This window comes from Bidens hawaiensis, unplaced genomic scaffold, assembly GCF_021521415.1.
Source record: "Bidens hawaiensis isolate Kalapana, Puna unplaced genomic scaffold, B.hawaiensis_p1.1 tig00026583_1, whole genome shotgun sequence".
Classification (NCBI taxonomy): domain Eukaryota; kingdom Viridiplantae; phylum Streptophyta; class Magnoliopsida; order Asterales; family Asteraceae; genus Bidens; species Bidens hawaiensis.
The window spans coordinates 172,701-186,153 of NW_027494262.1; the positions used below are offsets into that span (position 1 = coordinate 172,701).

General features: G+C 35.6%; 1 protein-coding gene across 1 annotated transcript; it reads right to left on the minus strand.

Moving 5' to 3' along the window:
* Positions 1-2,626: 2,626 nt before the first annotated feature.
* Positions 2,627-10,675, minus strand: LOC143573516 (regulator of nonsense transcripts UPF3-like). Its single transcript, XM_077058374.1, has 13 exons — positions 10,480-10,675; positions 9,197-9,303; positions 8,914-9,009; positions 8,722-8,820; positions 8,508-8,587; positions 7,972-8,076; positions 6,889-7,006; positions 5,985-6,058; positions 5,517-5,910; positions 4,511-4,573; positions 4,206-4,330; positions 4,060-4,111; positions 2,627-2,951 (listed from the first exon to the last, which is right to left on the minus strand). The coding sequence occupies exons 1-12, from the start codon at positions 10,617-10,619 to the stop codon at positions 4,073-4,075; spliced, it is 1,440 nt and encodes a 479-aa protein (XP_076914489.1). The 5' UTR covers positions 10,620-10,675; the 3' UTR covers positions 2,627-2,951; positions 4,060-4,072.
* Positions 10,676-13,453: the final 2,778 nt, after the last annotated feature.

The window sequence follows — 13,453 nt, forward strand, 5'->3', positions numbered from 1 at the left end:
CATATTCCTCTTCGGATAAACCGGTAGAGTAATCATTTGCACTATACCTTCCTAGTTCGCTTGAAGGGGTGTTACCCCTTTGTTTTTTAGCCGTTACGTTGCGAACGGTGTTCATAAAGCTAATCATGGGATCTCGTACTCTAGTAGCACTAGAACTTGATGAAGACCCCCCCCCCCCGGCATAGGCATGTGTATGTTTGACCCATATTTATTTAAATAAAAGTTATACATAAATTTAAAATTCAAGTTAAAATAATTTTTTGCCTCTGTTGAAAAGTTTGGGTCAACTTCATGCATATCTAAGGCTGAAAAAATTTCGTCTATCACACATTCAACCCCCGTAACATTTAACATTGGGTTTAAAGCGGCGGCGCAAGTAAAAATCGGTGGCAATTCAAGAAAGTATTTTTTTAATTTAAACTTCATTGGTAATATGATGTTTGAAAACATTGGACTTTTATTTTCAAATTTTTTAAGATTGTTAACCATTAAAAATAACTCCGAAAGAACCAATGGACTTGTCAGATAATACGTTCCCGATAGTTTCATAGTTGATGTTTTAAAAACTTCAAGAAAAGTCGATAAGTCATTGATAATTTCCCATTTCTCATTTGAAAAGGGGATTGCCAAATCATTCTCGGCAAGACTAGAATGAAACATTTGTAAAGTTTCTCTTTGTTCCAAAGCACTTTGAAACATTATGCAAGTGGAATTCCATCGATGAGGTACATCCCAATTAGCTCCCAAAGCTTTTCTTCCCGTATCTTTACAAAATTTTCTATATTCCATTTGTCTTTTTTTACTTTTCTTAAAAACTTCATGTATCATTAGTCTAAAATCGTTTATAACCGATGTAACCTCATCCGAAGCAAGTCTGTCTTGCACGATTAAATTAATGATATGTGCAACACACCTTGAGTGAAAAAATACACCATTGCAAATCGGCGTATATTTTAATTTTAATTTATCAACTGCCGATGTATTATTCGACGCGTTATCAAATGCCATTGAAAATATTTTATCTTCTAGTTTATAAGTTTTTATAACATAATCTAAAATTTCAAACAAATTATCTCCCGTATGTGGATACTCAAAGAATTCGAAAGCAATGGTGCGTTTCATTATTTCCCACGATGACGGGTCTACCCAATGAGCGGTGACACAAAGATAAGATTCGGGTAGACCATGTGGAGCCGACCAAACATCACTAGTTAAGTTTATTTCCGTATTTATATTTTCAAAATATGCAATTAGTACCTCTTTGGCCTTCTTCCACAATTTTAAACAATAACGTTTAAGAGTATGACGACTTACGTGAGTGTATTGTGGTTGAAGCGTATCTCGAATTATGGCGGTTAAGCGAGGGTTGTCGAAGTGGCTAAACGGCAAAGCTTCTTGAATCACAAACTTCGCCATACGATCTTGAACTCGATCAATTTGGTATGTAAATATTCCGCCTTCACTATCCATTTGCGTTTGTTGCGAATCGACGTTCTTTTTCAACGCCTTGCAATACGGTTTTTCGATGTGTTTCTTCAAATTTGAATTCGAAAGTGGGTTTAAATAAACCCCACAAAACTTGCACCGAGCCTTCAATGAATGGTCACTCAATTCAACCAAATCCCAATTGCACCAAATCTCTTGATTACGATTATGAGGTACAATACGAACGAAACTTGGTTCGGCGTTGGAACCTTGACCAACCGATGATTGTGAGGCAGCCATAACAACAAATATGAATATAGAAGAAGAGAAAACAAGATATTAGAGAACTCAAAACGTTGTAATAGTGTTTTTTTGTATTTTTTTGCGTTCGGGTTTGCGTTTTGAGGGTTGTGATGAACCCATGACACCAAATACCTATTTATACTAGTGGGGTGCTTGGGGGAGCCAAAAAACGGCTATTTTTGACCCCAACGGTCAAAAAACGGGCAAAAAAACGATTTCCAACGGCTATACTCGATCCAACGGCTAGAACCGGTTAGGAACCGGTGGAACCGGTTCCGGTTCCTACCCGCCCCCACTCAGAAATGCAAGAACCGATCACGGATCATCGGGTTGAATCAGATAAGGTCCGGTTCCTATAAAAAACGGGTAGAAACCGGTTCGGTTCCGGTTCGGGTCCACCGGTTCGGTTCCAGAAACCGGTTTATTTGATCATCTCTAGGGAAGGGTTGAGAACGCTTCAAATTGATGATTTTTAAGAATTTATAATAAGGATATAACGTAAGAGCTGATTGCACCAAATGATAAAAGAAACAGATTGCACCAACTTGTCTGTCATCATAAATGCATATACTTCATCACTTGCTTCAAGCCATTCTTTTTCTGATGATATATACACTTGGAAATATGCAATTTTTTAACAAAAAAAAGTAGGCATTTTCTTAACTGAAAAACAAACCGCTATAATTATCTAAACAGTCATAGATATTGCAATTGTGCATAAAGATCTGCAACGTAAAACAGCTAAACATCAGAATAAATCGAGTGGATTTGGGTTGAAGTATTTTGTCATTTTAGGCTTACAAAATACCTATTTAGTTATATATATAGAACTTATGGTATCATCATGGACAAAACACACCATAAAATTCTGATTTACAAGTATATACAGTCAAGTCAAACCACCTTAAAAGGGTAAAAAGGTAAAATCCACCTCTAACCGACAGCTCGATGGGGCAATAACACTCCCAATTCAAACGGGTACTTGATCTGGTATTCTACGGGTTACTTCTTTCGTTTAACAAGTAAAAAATATGTGTTGGTTATCCTGTTGTCTGTATGGTGAAGTGTCTTTAAACCCCGTCCATTCTCGGTTTCAGAAATCCTTTGTTTCTTCAATTTCGCAATGTTTTGCATTGAACGCAATATCACCAAAAGAATACTTTCCCAGATACGAGCAGGCTTAAACTTCATTACTGCAACAATTGTAGTCTTCCTATTCACTCCTGCATATTGCCATATTGCAACCATGATGTAACAAAAGAGAGTTACGAAAGTAACAAAACTATATCATACAGGAAATGATCACAAAAGCAAAAAAACTTTACAATTATGTTACTATTAAAGTATTTTATTTTAAAACATACAATACAAATATAAAGTTTCTTCATACTCTACTTTAATGGCATATTATTTATATATCAAAAGATGCGCGGTCAGCGCCTACATTAAAAAAATTCTTTAATTCATGTGTCTTTGGTACAACTTTTAGAGCTCAACTTACAAACACTATAATGCATGAGTAGAAAAAACTTAAAATTAGCCCCTACATTATCTTACACTCAGACCCCACCAAACTTACAATATGGCCCCTAGACTTCTCCATGTGTTTTTTTTTCTCGCCAACCACAATTTGACATGTGTCCAACTCATAAGGCTATGCGTAGTGGATGACTACAAAATAGAGAGAATTTTCGACACGTGGCGCCACATCAGCAAATGGGCGATTTTTATTTTAGGGGTGTAGTGGTGTTGTAGCCCACAATCGCCCCCTTTTTTATTTTTTATTATTATTTTCAACACATCCACAGAGGACAAATCCCTACCCCCCGCCCCCCCCCCCCCGGTCGCCCCACATATGGGCCGGGGGGGAGGGAGAGCGGTGTTGCCGCTGAATGTCGCTTAAAAACCCACCTTTGTCGCCCGAATACGCTCAGACTAAGAGTCTCTTTTTATTTCAGTTATAACTTTGAAAATATGACGTGTTACAATTTCCGAACATACCATTGTCATGTGCTTAATTTTATCTACGTTTCGCTGTAAGTTTTGTTCAAAACATAGCTGCGTGTGATAATGTACATGTCGCCTAAGCACTTATATACAAGTCGTTAAAGTTGTATACATAAATCAGTTTTGAAAGTCAATTTTGAATGTTATATAACTCAACCTCCCACTTTTCCCTGTGTTTTGATCAGGGTTGGGTTTACGTAAAGGTTTCGGATTTTTCTATAAAGCTTCAAACACGTTAATTTTTTAGCAATTAGCGCGCGGGTTTAATACAAGTTATTAAACAAAAAGCAATAAAATTGAAGAGTAAGATCAAAGCTTTTTTACCTTACTGACAAACCTAAGAACCAGAACTTGGCTTTTGAACCCATATGCGCTTCTGCATTTTTATCAAATAATAATAGGTTAGAACCCTAGAAAAGATAAAGACATGTTTTAAGTTTTAATCTGTTTGGCATCAATCTGGGGCCCACCTCATGAGAACCATAGCCAGTAGAAACACCTCTTTTAGAAGGTTTCCCATCGCTAAAATTTGAAGATCCATCTGCATCCTTAGTATTATATGTGGATGCACGACGACCACTATGTTTATGGGTGCCTGCATGTGTAGAGGATTCATCAAAAGTATACATAAATAAATCTAGGTGATATTTTGCTGTTTTTATGAATTGTTATTACATCATGGGCAGTTCAGCACATGTCTCTTAAATCTTACATTTATGATTTTTTAAGTTTAGTAAGTATAAGCAAGTACCATTATCAGAGTAGAAATGAGCACCACATCCTGTCCCAACAGGTTTAAGTTCGTTTGACACGTCATACTTCGCTTCCCCACAAGTTCCTGCAAAGAAAACCATGTAAAAATAAACAGATAATTCAAATTTCAAACACTGCAATTTTTGGCATATTTACTTATGAATGGCTCGATCTGCGTTATGCTTTAAACTATTTCAAACGGGCCAAATGCTATAATAAAAAAAGATAGTATGGGTCAAAAGTCAAAACTCATACAAGCGCAGTTTTAATGTATACAAAGAAAAAGATCCCTATCGTAATGTAGTTTTTTATTTATATTAAAATTTGCAATCTATGCAACTGTAACATTGAGAATTGAGCAATACAAGTTAATCTCTCTTGTTTTTGGAGATAAAATCTCTCTCTGTTTAACTGAATCTGGATACCATCTTACATGGGTCAACTCAACCCACACAAAGAAATTACCATTTTACCTAGCAACCCAACCTGCCCATTTTTGCCACATGTTAAATATCTATATGATTTAAGATCATTCACATCAGAAGTTTTTATCCTCTCATCCCTATAATTTATCTACTGATTTTAAACAAACATGAACACATGTCTCCTTTGTTCGTTCATTTATGTTAGTTTATGTTCGTCCATTCGTCTACATCCGTTAACATATTCATTAAAATTTTAGGCCCATCGCAACATAAGTCTGGTAATAATAACTTTTTAAACCCAACACAGTATTCTTTAAATTTACTTTTAACTGGTTTTTAGCTTAGTTATGTTTGTTCATCTATGTTCAGTTACATTTGTTTGTGAGCCATTCATTTATACTGTTAAATGAACATAAAAAAACACAAGCACAGTCATTTTCTTAACGAACAAACACAAAACAAAACCTCATTTGTTTTAAGTATTCATGTTCAGTTAAAAGTAAAAAGAACGAACATGAATACGCTCCGTTCGTGTTTGTTCAGTTTGTTTAGAAGCCTAGGTGTAAATCGAGACGTTGATGAAATATGTAACTATAAACAGACCTTCAACAGAATCTGGTAGCACTTGTGTGGATTGAGAAGCAGAAGAAGACAAGGCCTCATCACTTCCATCAGATCGGCGCAGGGGAGTCCAAACACCGCGATCAGGTTTATCTTTATAGTTATTCCTATAACGCTTATCCTTGTGTGAATCATGCACATGACCCTTATCATCATTTGAGTCCTTCAAAAGTAGTGCCCTAGGTGGTCTTTTGTCCTTCTCTTGATTTAAACTCTGATTTGATTCAGATTGATTTTGCCGTGTTTCCTTGTTGACAAGTATGCTTCTAATAATCCTTCCACTAGTTTCATGTCTTTGATTCTGTCTAGCAGTACCAGAACCGTATGCAGGTTTTACGGGTGATGAGTTCGGCTGAGGTGGCATGTCAGTGACCACCTGGCATGCAAAATGTTAAACTAGAACAATAAGATGACATATTAGGAAAATAAAGATTTACTGAATCAACTTACATGAATAATTTCCCTTTCTTTTCCCTTTAACAGTAAGATTTTCTTCTTCCCGGTATCAGGGGCTCCAGATGCACCTGCATGAATTGACAATGACTCTTACTACTTATGTATATTCATCGGATGAATGGGAAACAACTAGATAAAAAGAAAGTTAAGAAACTATGCTAAAACTTAAAATAACACATATTAGTTAAAATCATAAATACAAGTCTGGCAGCAAAATAATACCTAATGCCTAAAAAGAAAATAGTGGAAAAATGTAGAAAGATATAAAGTTAAAGCAGGTATAAACTATAAACAAAACAGTATAAAATGAGAACATAAAAAATTCAGGAAGCCCTCCTTATCGGTTATCACATCAGATTAAAAATACAAACTAAATAGCAACATAACTAAGACATGGAAGTGTGTATATATATATATATATAGAGACATGGAAGTATATATATATAGGGGAGGGATATTTTGATAACCATGTTGAGTTTTAAGAACCTAAGAACTCAATTCTTAGCCACACATTTTATTAAATGGATTGGATTGTGTGGTTGAGATTTAATTTGACTAAAAAGTCAAAGTAGGAGAGAGAATAAAGTTGTAAGTGATTACACTAATTTTTACGTCCGTTATACATGTGTAATAAGTCGACTCGGCGCGTAAAAAATTCTGTAATTTTTTTACGTATATGTAACCTACATATATTACGTATGCGTATATAAATTTCGAAAAAAAAAATTGTTACACTGAGTTCTTTCGAGTTCTTAAAACTCAAAGGGGTTCTCATTTGAAATCTCCCCTATATATATATATATATAGAGAGAGAGAGAGAGAGACATTGCATAAGACATAATATTGTTATCTTCTTAAAAAAACGATTAAGAAATGAAATGGCAATGATGAAACATACCCTTTTCTTCCTCCGGTGTTACACTTCCAGATTTATCAGAAACTTGGCGATCATCTCTTTTGACGTAAGTTGACTTCTCTTTACTGTTTTTGTTCTTTCCGCTATCCTTTAGGACATACTGTCAACCAGAAAGAACACATAAGAAATTTCATCAACAACCTTTAAACACGAAGATCATTTTTTCCAGATCCAATAGCATGGATGAACAATTAAGTAAACATATACAATTATTTTTTAAATTTAAGTCTTTATATTCTATGAGGTCTTTAAAATCAGAAGCTTCTAAAATATAGAAAATAATATTAGTTCGTAACGGAAACAACAAATATAACTAAATTTGGGTTTCATAAACCGCTTTTAATGTAGTCAATCAATGTTTAATGCATGTCTTATGACAGTATAACATGTTTAAATTTTTTTAATGCCATTATTTTCAACTTTTTTTCATATCTCCCACTTTGTAATCTATGTAGCTAATATCGGTGATATATCGGTGGGATATCGGTGATATATCAGTTATAGGTCCCCAAGCAAAATATCAGTTCAAATATCGATACCGATATTATCGGCGATATTGACCGATAATTGACCAATATTGACTTATATTGATTGATACTTGGAATGTCTTGGTTGATGTGGACTCGGAGGAAGATTTCATGGCTTACGATTAGATCTTGTTTCAAATATTGCCACCTTTGAGTTTTGACTTCTGACACTACTATCATTATTATATATGTTTGTGCTTTTATACATACATACATACATACATACATACATATATATATATATATAATTCTGCATGATATTAAAAGGACCAATATCCCAATGCGATAACCAATATCTCAAATATTGGTCCTTGACAGATATTCGATTTTTTACCGCATTAACTGCATAGCTTGCAATTAGCCTTCTGTATGCCATTTTCAAACTCATCTAAAAGAATCCATGTAAAGTGACATGCTGTAAGGTCAAGAAACCTTGTATATGTCTTGCATATTGTTTGAAAATGAATAAGAAAAAAGGAACCTAGTGTAGGTTTTTACAAAGAACTTAATGAACAATGTATGTTTGACATTACTATACCATGGTAGAAGTCATCTTCTTTTCAGAACCATGTTTCATTCCAGCAGAACTTGAATTTGAAGATGATGCACCAGTCCTCATTAATTTCCCATTAGGCAAAGACCTCTGCATTAGATCACAAGAAACAGTGAGAATACATACATACCATATTACATTCAACAACAGAAGCTACCCACTAGGAACTTAATATTATGATTTAATGTTCATGTATTAAGAAATATTCATATTTATCATCTGGATGCATTGTACTGGTTAAAAATCATATCAGTTGCTTTATTCGCTACCCACAGTAATTATTACAAAGTAGCTGAGAATCTTGCTTAACGCAAATATGCAATGATTATAATTTATAAGTGAAAGCATGTTACAATTTGACATAACTCAACCAGCTTTATACATGTAGTTGTAAAATATAAAGTAAAATGTGTTATTGCGACACTTAAGAAGTGAAACTATTACTATGTACTAACAATCAGGACATGCAATTTTATAAGTTAATAGAAAATGAAATACATGCTCAAAAGTAAAATTCCTACCCGGGGTCCACCCTTGGCAGCTCTTTTCTGCCTAACAAAATCCATTAATGGTGTGACGATTGGAGCTTCCTTAGCAGCACCTAAAAATATATAGTAAAAAATTCAAGATTTATTATTCCATTTTATGCCAACTTACAAGTTACAACCAATACATTCATCCCAATTCTAAAAATCAAGTTTAAATTAAAAAAAATCAAAGAAACTTGGGGCCAACCAGCTCGCTCAGCTTCCTTTTTTTCCAATTGTATCTCTGCACTGGGAAGATTCTCCACAGGCTTTGAAATAAACTCAAGGTATTCAAGATACTCAGGATCTATATGTTCATCAAAACATATTTGTGAGTAAAAAGTTAGGTAATGATTTAACTGAAAACTGTAACCAGTATGCTAGATAAGCCTCTTATTACCTTTCCCTATTGTCCCTTCACGTCCATCCTTTTTAGACCATTGTTTTGGAATACGTTGTGAAGGTGCATATTCAACAATTGTTTTAAACTGGGTACCTGAGACAATGAGATAGTTACACCCAACTTCTAAACAAAAGAGAATGGTTAATGAAAAGAAAGAAAATATTCAAATCTTCTAAAACATAAGATAAACAAAAAGCATGTGCGCCAATTAAAAGAACAAAACTGTAATGTCATTCCGCTGCTTTAAAGTTTAAAGTACATGCTCAAGCATTAGCATTACCCTTCTCGTTCACAAAAACATGTCCATCAAAGAACTCTGCAAACTCAATGACATCATCTGGATGCTTAAAGTTGATATAGGCTCTGGAATATAATTGATGCTTCGTGCTGCAAATAATGTTTAATAAAAAATTGTTACTCAACCAAAAAGACATGGTTCCAGTGCATACAAGAAACATCTAGTGATATGTTGATTCATGATCACAGCTCGTAATAGGAAACATAATTATATCTATCCAATTAAAATCATGAACCAGTTTTAAAATCATACAAAACAAAACATAGTCAAAAAACCTAGCAAGATCATGTCCAACGAGAGTAAGAGACCACTAACAAACCACCGTTTCCAAGCCATTAGGCTTGCAGACGAACAGAACATTCAGTGAATAGATCATGAACTGTTTCGCGGGAAGTTTGCTAATTTTCGTTCATTTGGTAAACGAACAAATGCCTCATTTTTCATTGATGTCAGTGAACATTCGTCACTAAAATTCGTTTATGTCCGTTAGTATGCTCTTGTTGTTTATGCTTGTTTGCCTACTTTCATTAATGTATTCATTTAAAAAAAATTGGCTCAATACTACTTGGTCTAGTTTTAATAAACATTGTATTTCATATTACTTTTAATTGGTTTTAGCTCAATTGAGTTCATTCATATATGTTCAGTTAACAGACATAAACGAAGACGAGCATGTTCATTTTATCAACAAAGAAAAACAAACAAGACAACCCTGTTCGTTTAATTGTCCGTGTGTGATCTTTTGTTTGGTTAAACTGTTAAAAAAGTTAAATGAACGAAAACTTCATTCGGTTCGTTTGCAAGCCTACAAGCCAAGGAGGCCCAGAATACATGCACACATGGACAATTTGAAACCTTAACAAGACGGGTAAGCAAAAAAAAAAAGTTAACATATTGGCAGGTAAAGTTTTACTAGAACCATGAGTGTTAAGACTATAATCAAACAATTACGAGTTTATGCTCTATATCTATTTTCATCTCCAACAAGAAGCCAGCAAACCCAATATATATAAACATTAATAAAACAACACCACTGTGAGTTCTCAACTGCCCTGTTCACAAACAAGCAAGTCACAAAGTATGAACCTTTAGCATACTTGACCTAAAACATCTCTACCAAACCCAAGTATTGCTCAGGTGAAATTCTACTCACTTCTAAACCCTAACCTTTTTACCCTTTTAATGTGGTTATAAACTAAGCAATTAGGTGTCTTTCATTCATCAATTTCAACATAGCCAAAATGCCCGTAAACCCTAACCCTAACCTATTCTTGCCGGCACGGAAACAGAACCAGTTGTATCGACCAGAAAACCGGGCATCAATCTGCTCCACAAGCGCCGACTGCGTAATTGTGTGCGGCAGGTGCCGCAGCACGACTTTCGTCCGACCTAACGGAGGCTTCATGCGTACTTATAATAATAAGTGGTTTGAACTAAGGGAAAACCAAGTGGATGATGGTGTTTGTGAAGTGTGTCATCCGTGTTGATGGAATCGATCGTACGTAACTGATTTGGTGCCCTGATTGTTCTAAGTTTGATCCCAAATTGCATTCAAAGAGACAGAAAGACGGAATTAGAGAAGAGGATTTTGGGATATTTGTGACATATGCGGATACGTACAGGAAGAGAAAATTCTGTACCGGTATCATACAGATTTGGTACACACCGTACCAAATTGAAGGTTTTGAGTTTTCGGAAAGCGGTGAGGGACGGTTCAGTTGTGGTATTTCATGAATTTTATCTTAAATACTGGTACCGGTACCAGTACCGAACAGAACACGAATCTGGTACCGGTACCAGTACCGAACAGAACACGAATCGGTACCAAGGTTTAGAGTTTTCGGGACCGGTATGGTACGGTACGATACCGGTATTTCCCTAATTTTACCTTAAATACCGGTACCGGTACCAAAAATTCGCGATTTTCAGGATCGGGATTTTCGGTACCGATACGGTACCGAGCTCATCCCTATACGTAATGTACGTTTTTTTTTTCTTTTTTGATGCGGAGGTTGAGCATATTCGATAACTAATCACAACTTTCACACTAGTTAGCCGGAAATATTTCTGATTAATGAAATAGTTACCGTCACTTCTAAACTTTCTGTCTTATATTCTTTTAGGACTCCCAAGCTAACGTGAAACTTAGCTTTTTTGACGATGTAACTGTTTTTGAAATGGCTCGGGAGTGTCAGGAGAAAATAAGATGAAAATTGGAAGCGCATAAATCCAAAAACCCTTTAAAAATAGTTAAGTGTATAGTTGGTCTTTCTTGTTTGCAAATAAAATTCATGGGTCTAATATAAAGGTGACAAATGAAAAATGAAAATAATGTTATGTTATAATCCTGGAAAAGAAAATACTGTTTGGAGCTTTATTTTAAAAAGAGATGTTTCATGAGTGATTCGGTAACCAATAATATTCGTCGAACGATTTATAGATGTTCACGTGTGTTAGATTGTAGCAGGTGTAACCCACTAATTTGTGGATAGATAACAGGCTCGACCTAATTGTCTTAACCGAATAGCCCAACGGATGCGGCCCGAGAAACAAAGCCCAAGTAGTGAACCCAAAGTTATGAACGAGTAAGCGCAATAAAATCAAAATAGCATAAATGGGCTCGGCCTAGTTGTCTTAACCGAACAGTCTAGCGGAGGGCGCCTGAGAAACAAAGCCCAAGTAACGAACCCAAGTTATAAGCGAGTAAGCGCAATAAAATCAAAATAATATAAATGGGCTCGGCCCGATTGGTTTAACCGAACATCCCAACGGATGTGGCTCGAGAAACAAAGCCCAAGAAGCGAACCCAAATTATGAACAAATTTGGGTTTGGTGAACAAATCAGCCAAGTTATCAGATGTATCTACCCTTTTCATTTCTATTAGTCCTTTTTCTTGACAGTCCCTAATGAAATAATGTCTAATTTCAATGTGCTAGTCTTTGAATGTTGGACTGGATTCTTAACAATAAACATAGCTGCAGTATTATCAATTAAAATAGGTGTAAGCAAGAAATTCATACCATAATCCAGCAGTTGATTTTGAATCCACAGAACCTATGCCCAGCAAGCAGATGCAGCAATATACTCAGCTTCAGCAGTAGAAATTGACACTGTAGTTTGCTTCTTGCATTGCCAAGACACCAGCCTGTTCCCTAGAAACTGACATCCTCCAGAGGTTGATTTTCTACTCATGTTGCAACCATCATAGTCATTGTCTGTGTAGGCCATCAAATCAAAGGAGGGGTTCTTTGGATATCAAATCCCCAAATCTGGTTTTCCTTTCAAATATCTGAATATCCTCTTCACTGCTAGCATATGTGACACCTTAGAGTTAGCTTGAAATCTTGCACAGACACACACAGCAAACATAATATCTGGCCTAGATGCTGTGAGATACATCAATGATCCTATATTGGCCCTATATTCATGCTGGTCCACTGGCTCCCCCTTTTCATCAGGTACCATTTTCTCATGTGTATCCATTGGTGTAGACACTGTCTTGAAATCTTGGCACTTGAATTTGTTAAGAATCTCTTGTACATATTTTGATTGATTTATGAAGATTCCATCAACTTTTTGTTGCACCTGAAGTCCAAGGAAGAAATTCATTTCTCCCATTGAACTCATTTTGTACTTGGACTTCATCACTTACTCTCTTTGCACATTTGCTCATTTGTAGAGCCAAAGATAATGTCATCCACGTACACTTGTAGCAACAGTAGATCTTTGTTTCTTCTCTTGTAGAATAAAGTCTTGTCAATGGCTCCTCTACAGAAATCATTTTCCAACAAATGGTTTGACAGCTCATCATACCAGGCTCTTGGTGGTTGATGTAGTCTGTAAAGTGCTTTGCTGAGCTTGTAAACCTTGTTTGGATGAACTGGGTCTTCAAAACCAAGAGGTTGAGTGATATAAACTTCTTCATCAATCTTTCCATTCAGAAATGCAGATTTTACATCAAGTTAATAGACTTTAATGTTCATTGATGCTGCATATGCCAGAAAGATTCTGATAGCCTCTGGTCTTGCAACTGGAGCAAAAACTTCTTCAAAGTCCACTCCTTCTTCCTATAAGAATCCTAGAGCTACCAATCTTGCTTTGTTCTTGATCACTATCCCCCTTCCATCCTTTTTGTTCCTGAATACCCATTTTGTTCCAATAGCATACTTGCCTCTGGGCTTGTCCACCAAGTCTCATACATGCAAGTCTCTGAATTAGGCTAATTCTTCCTGCATAGC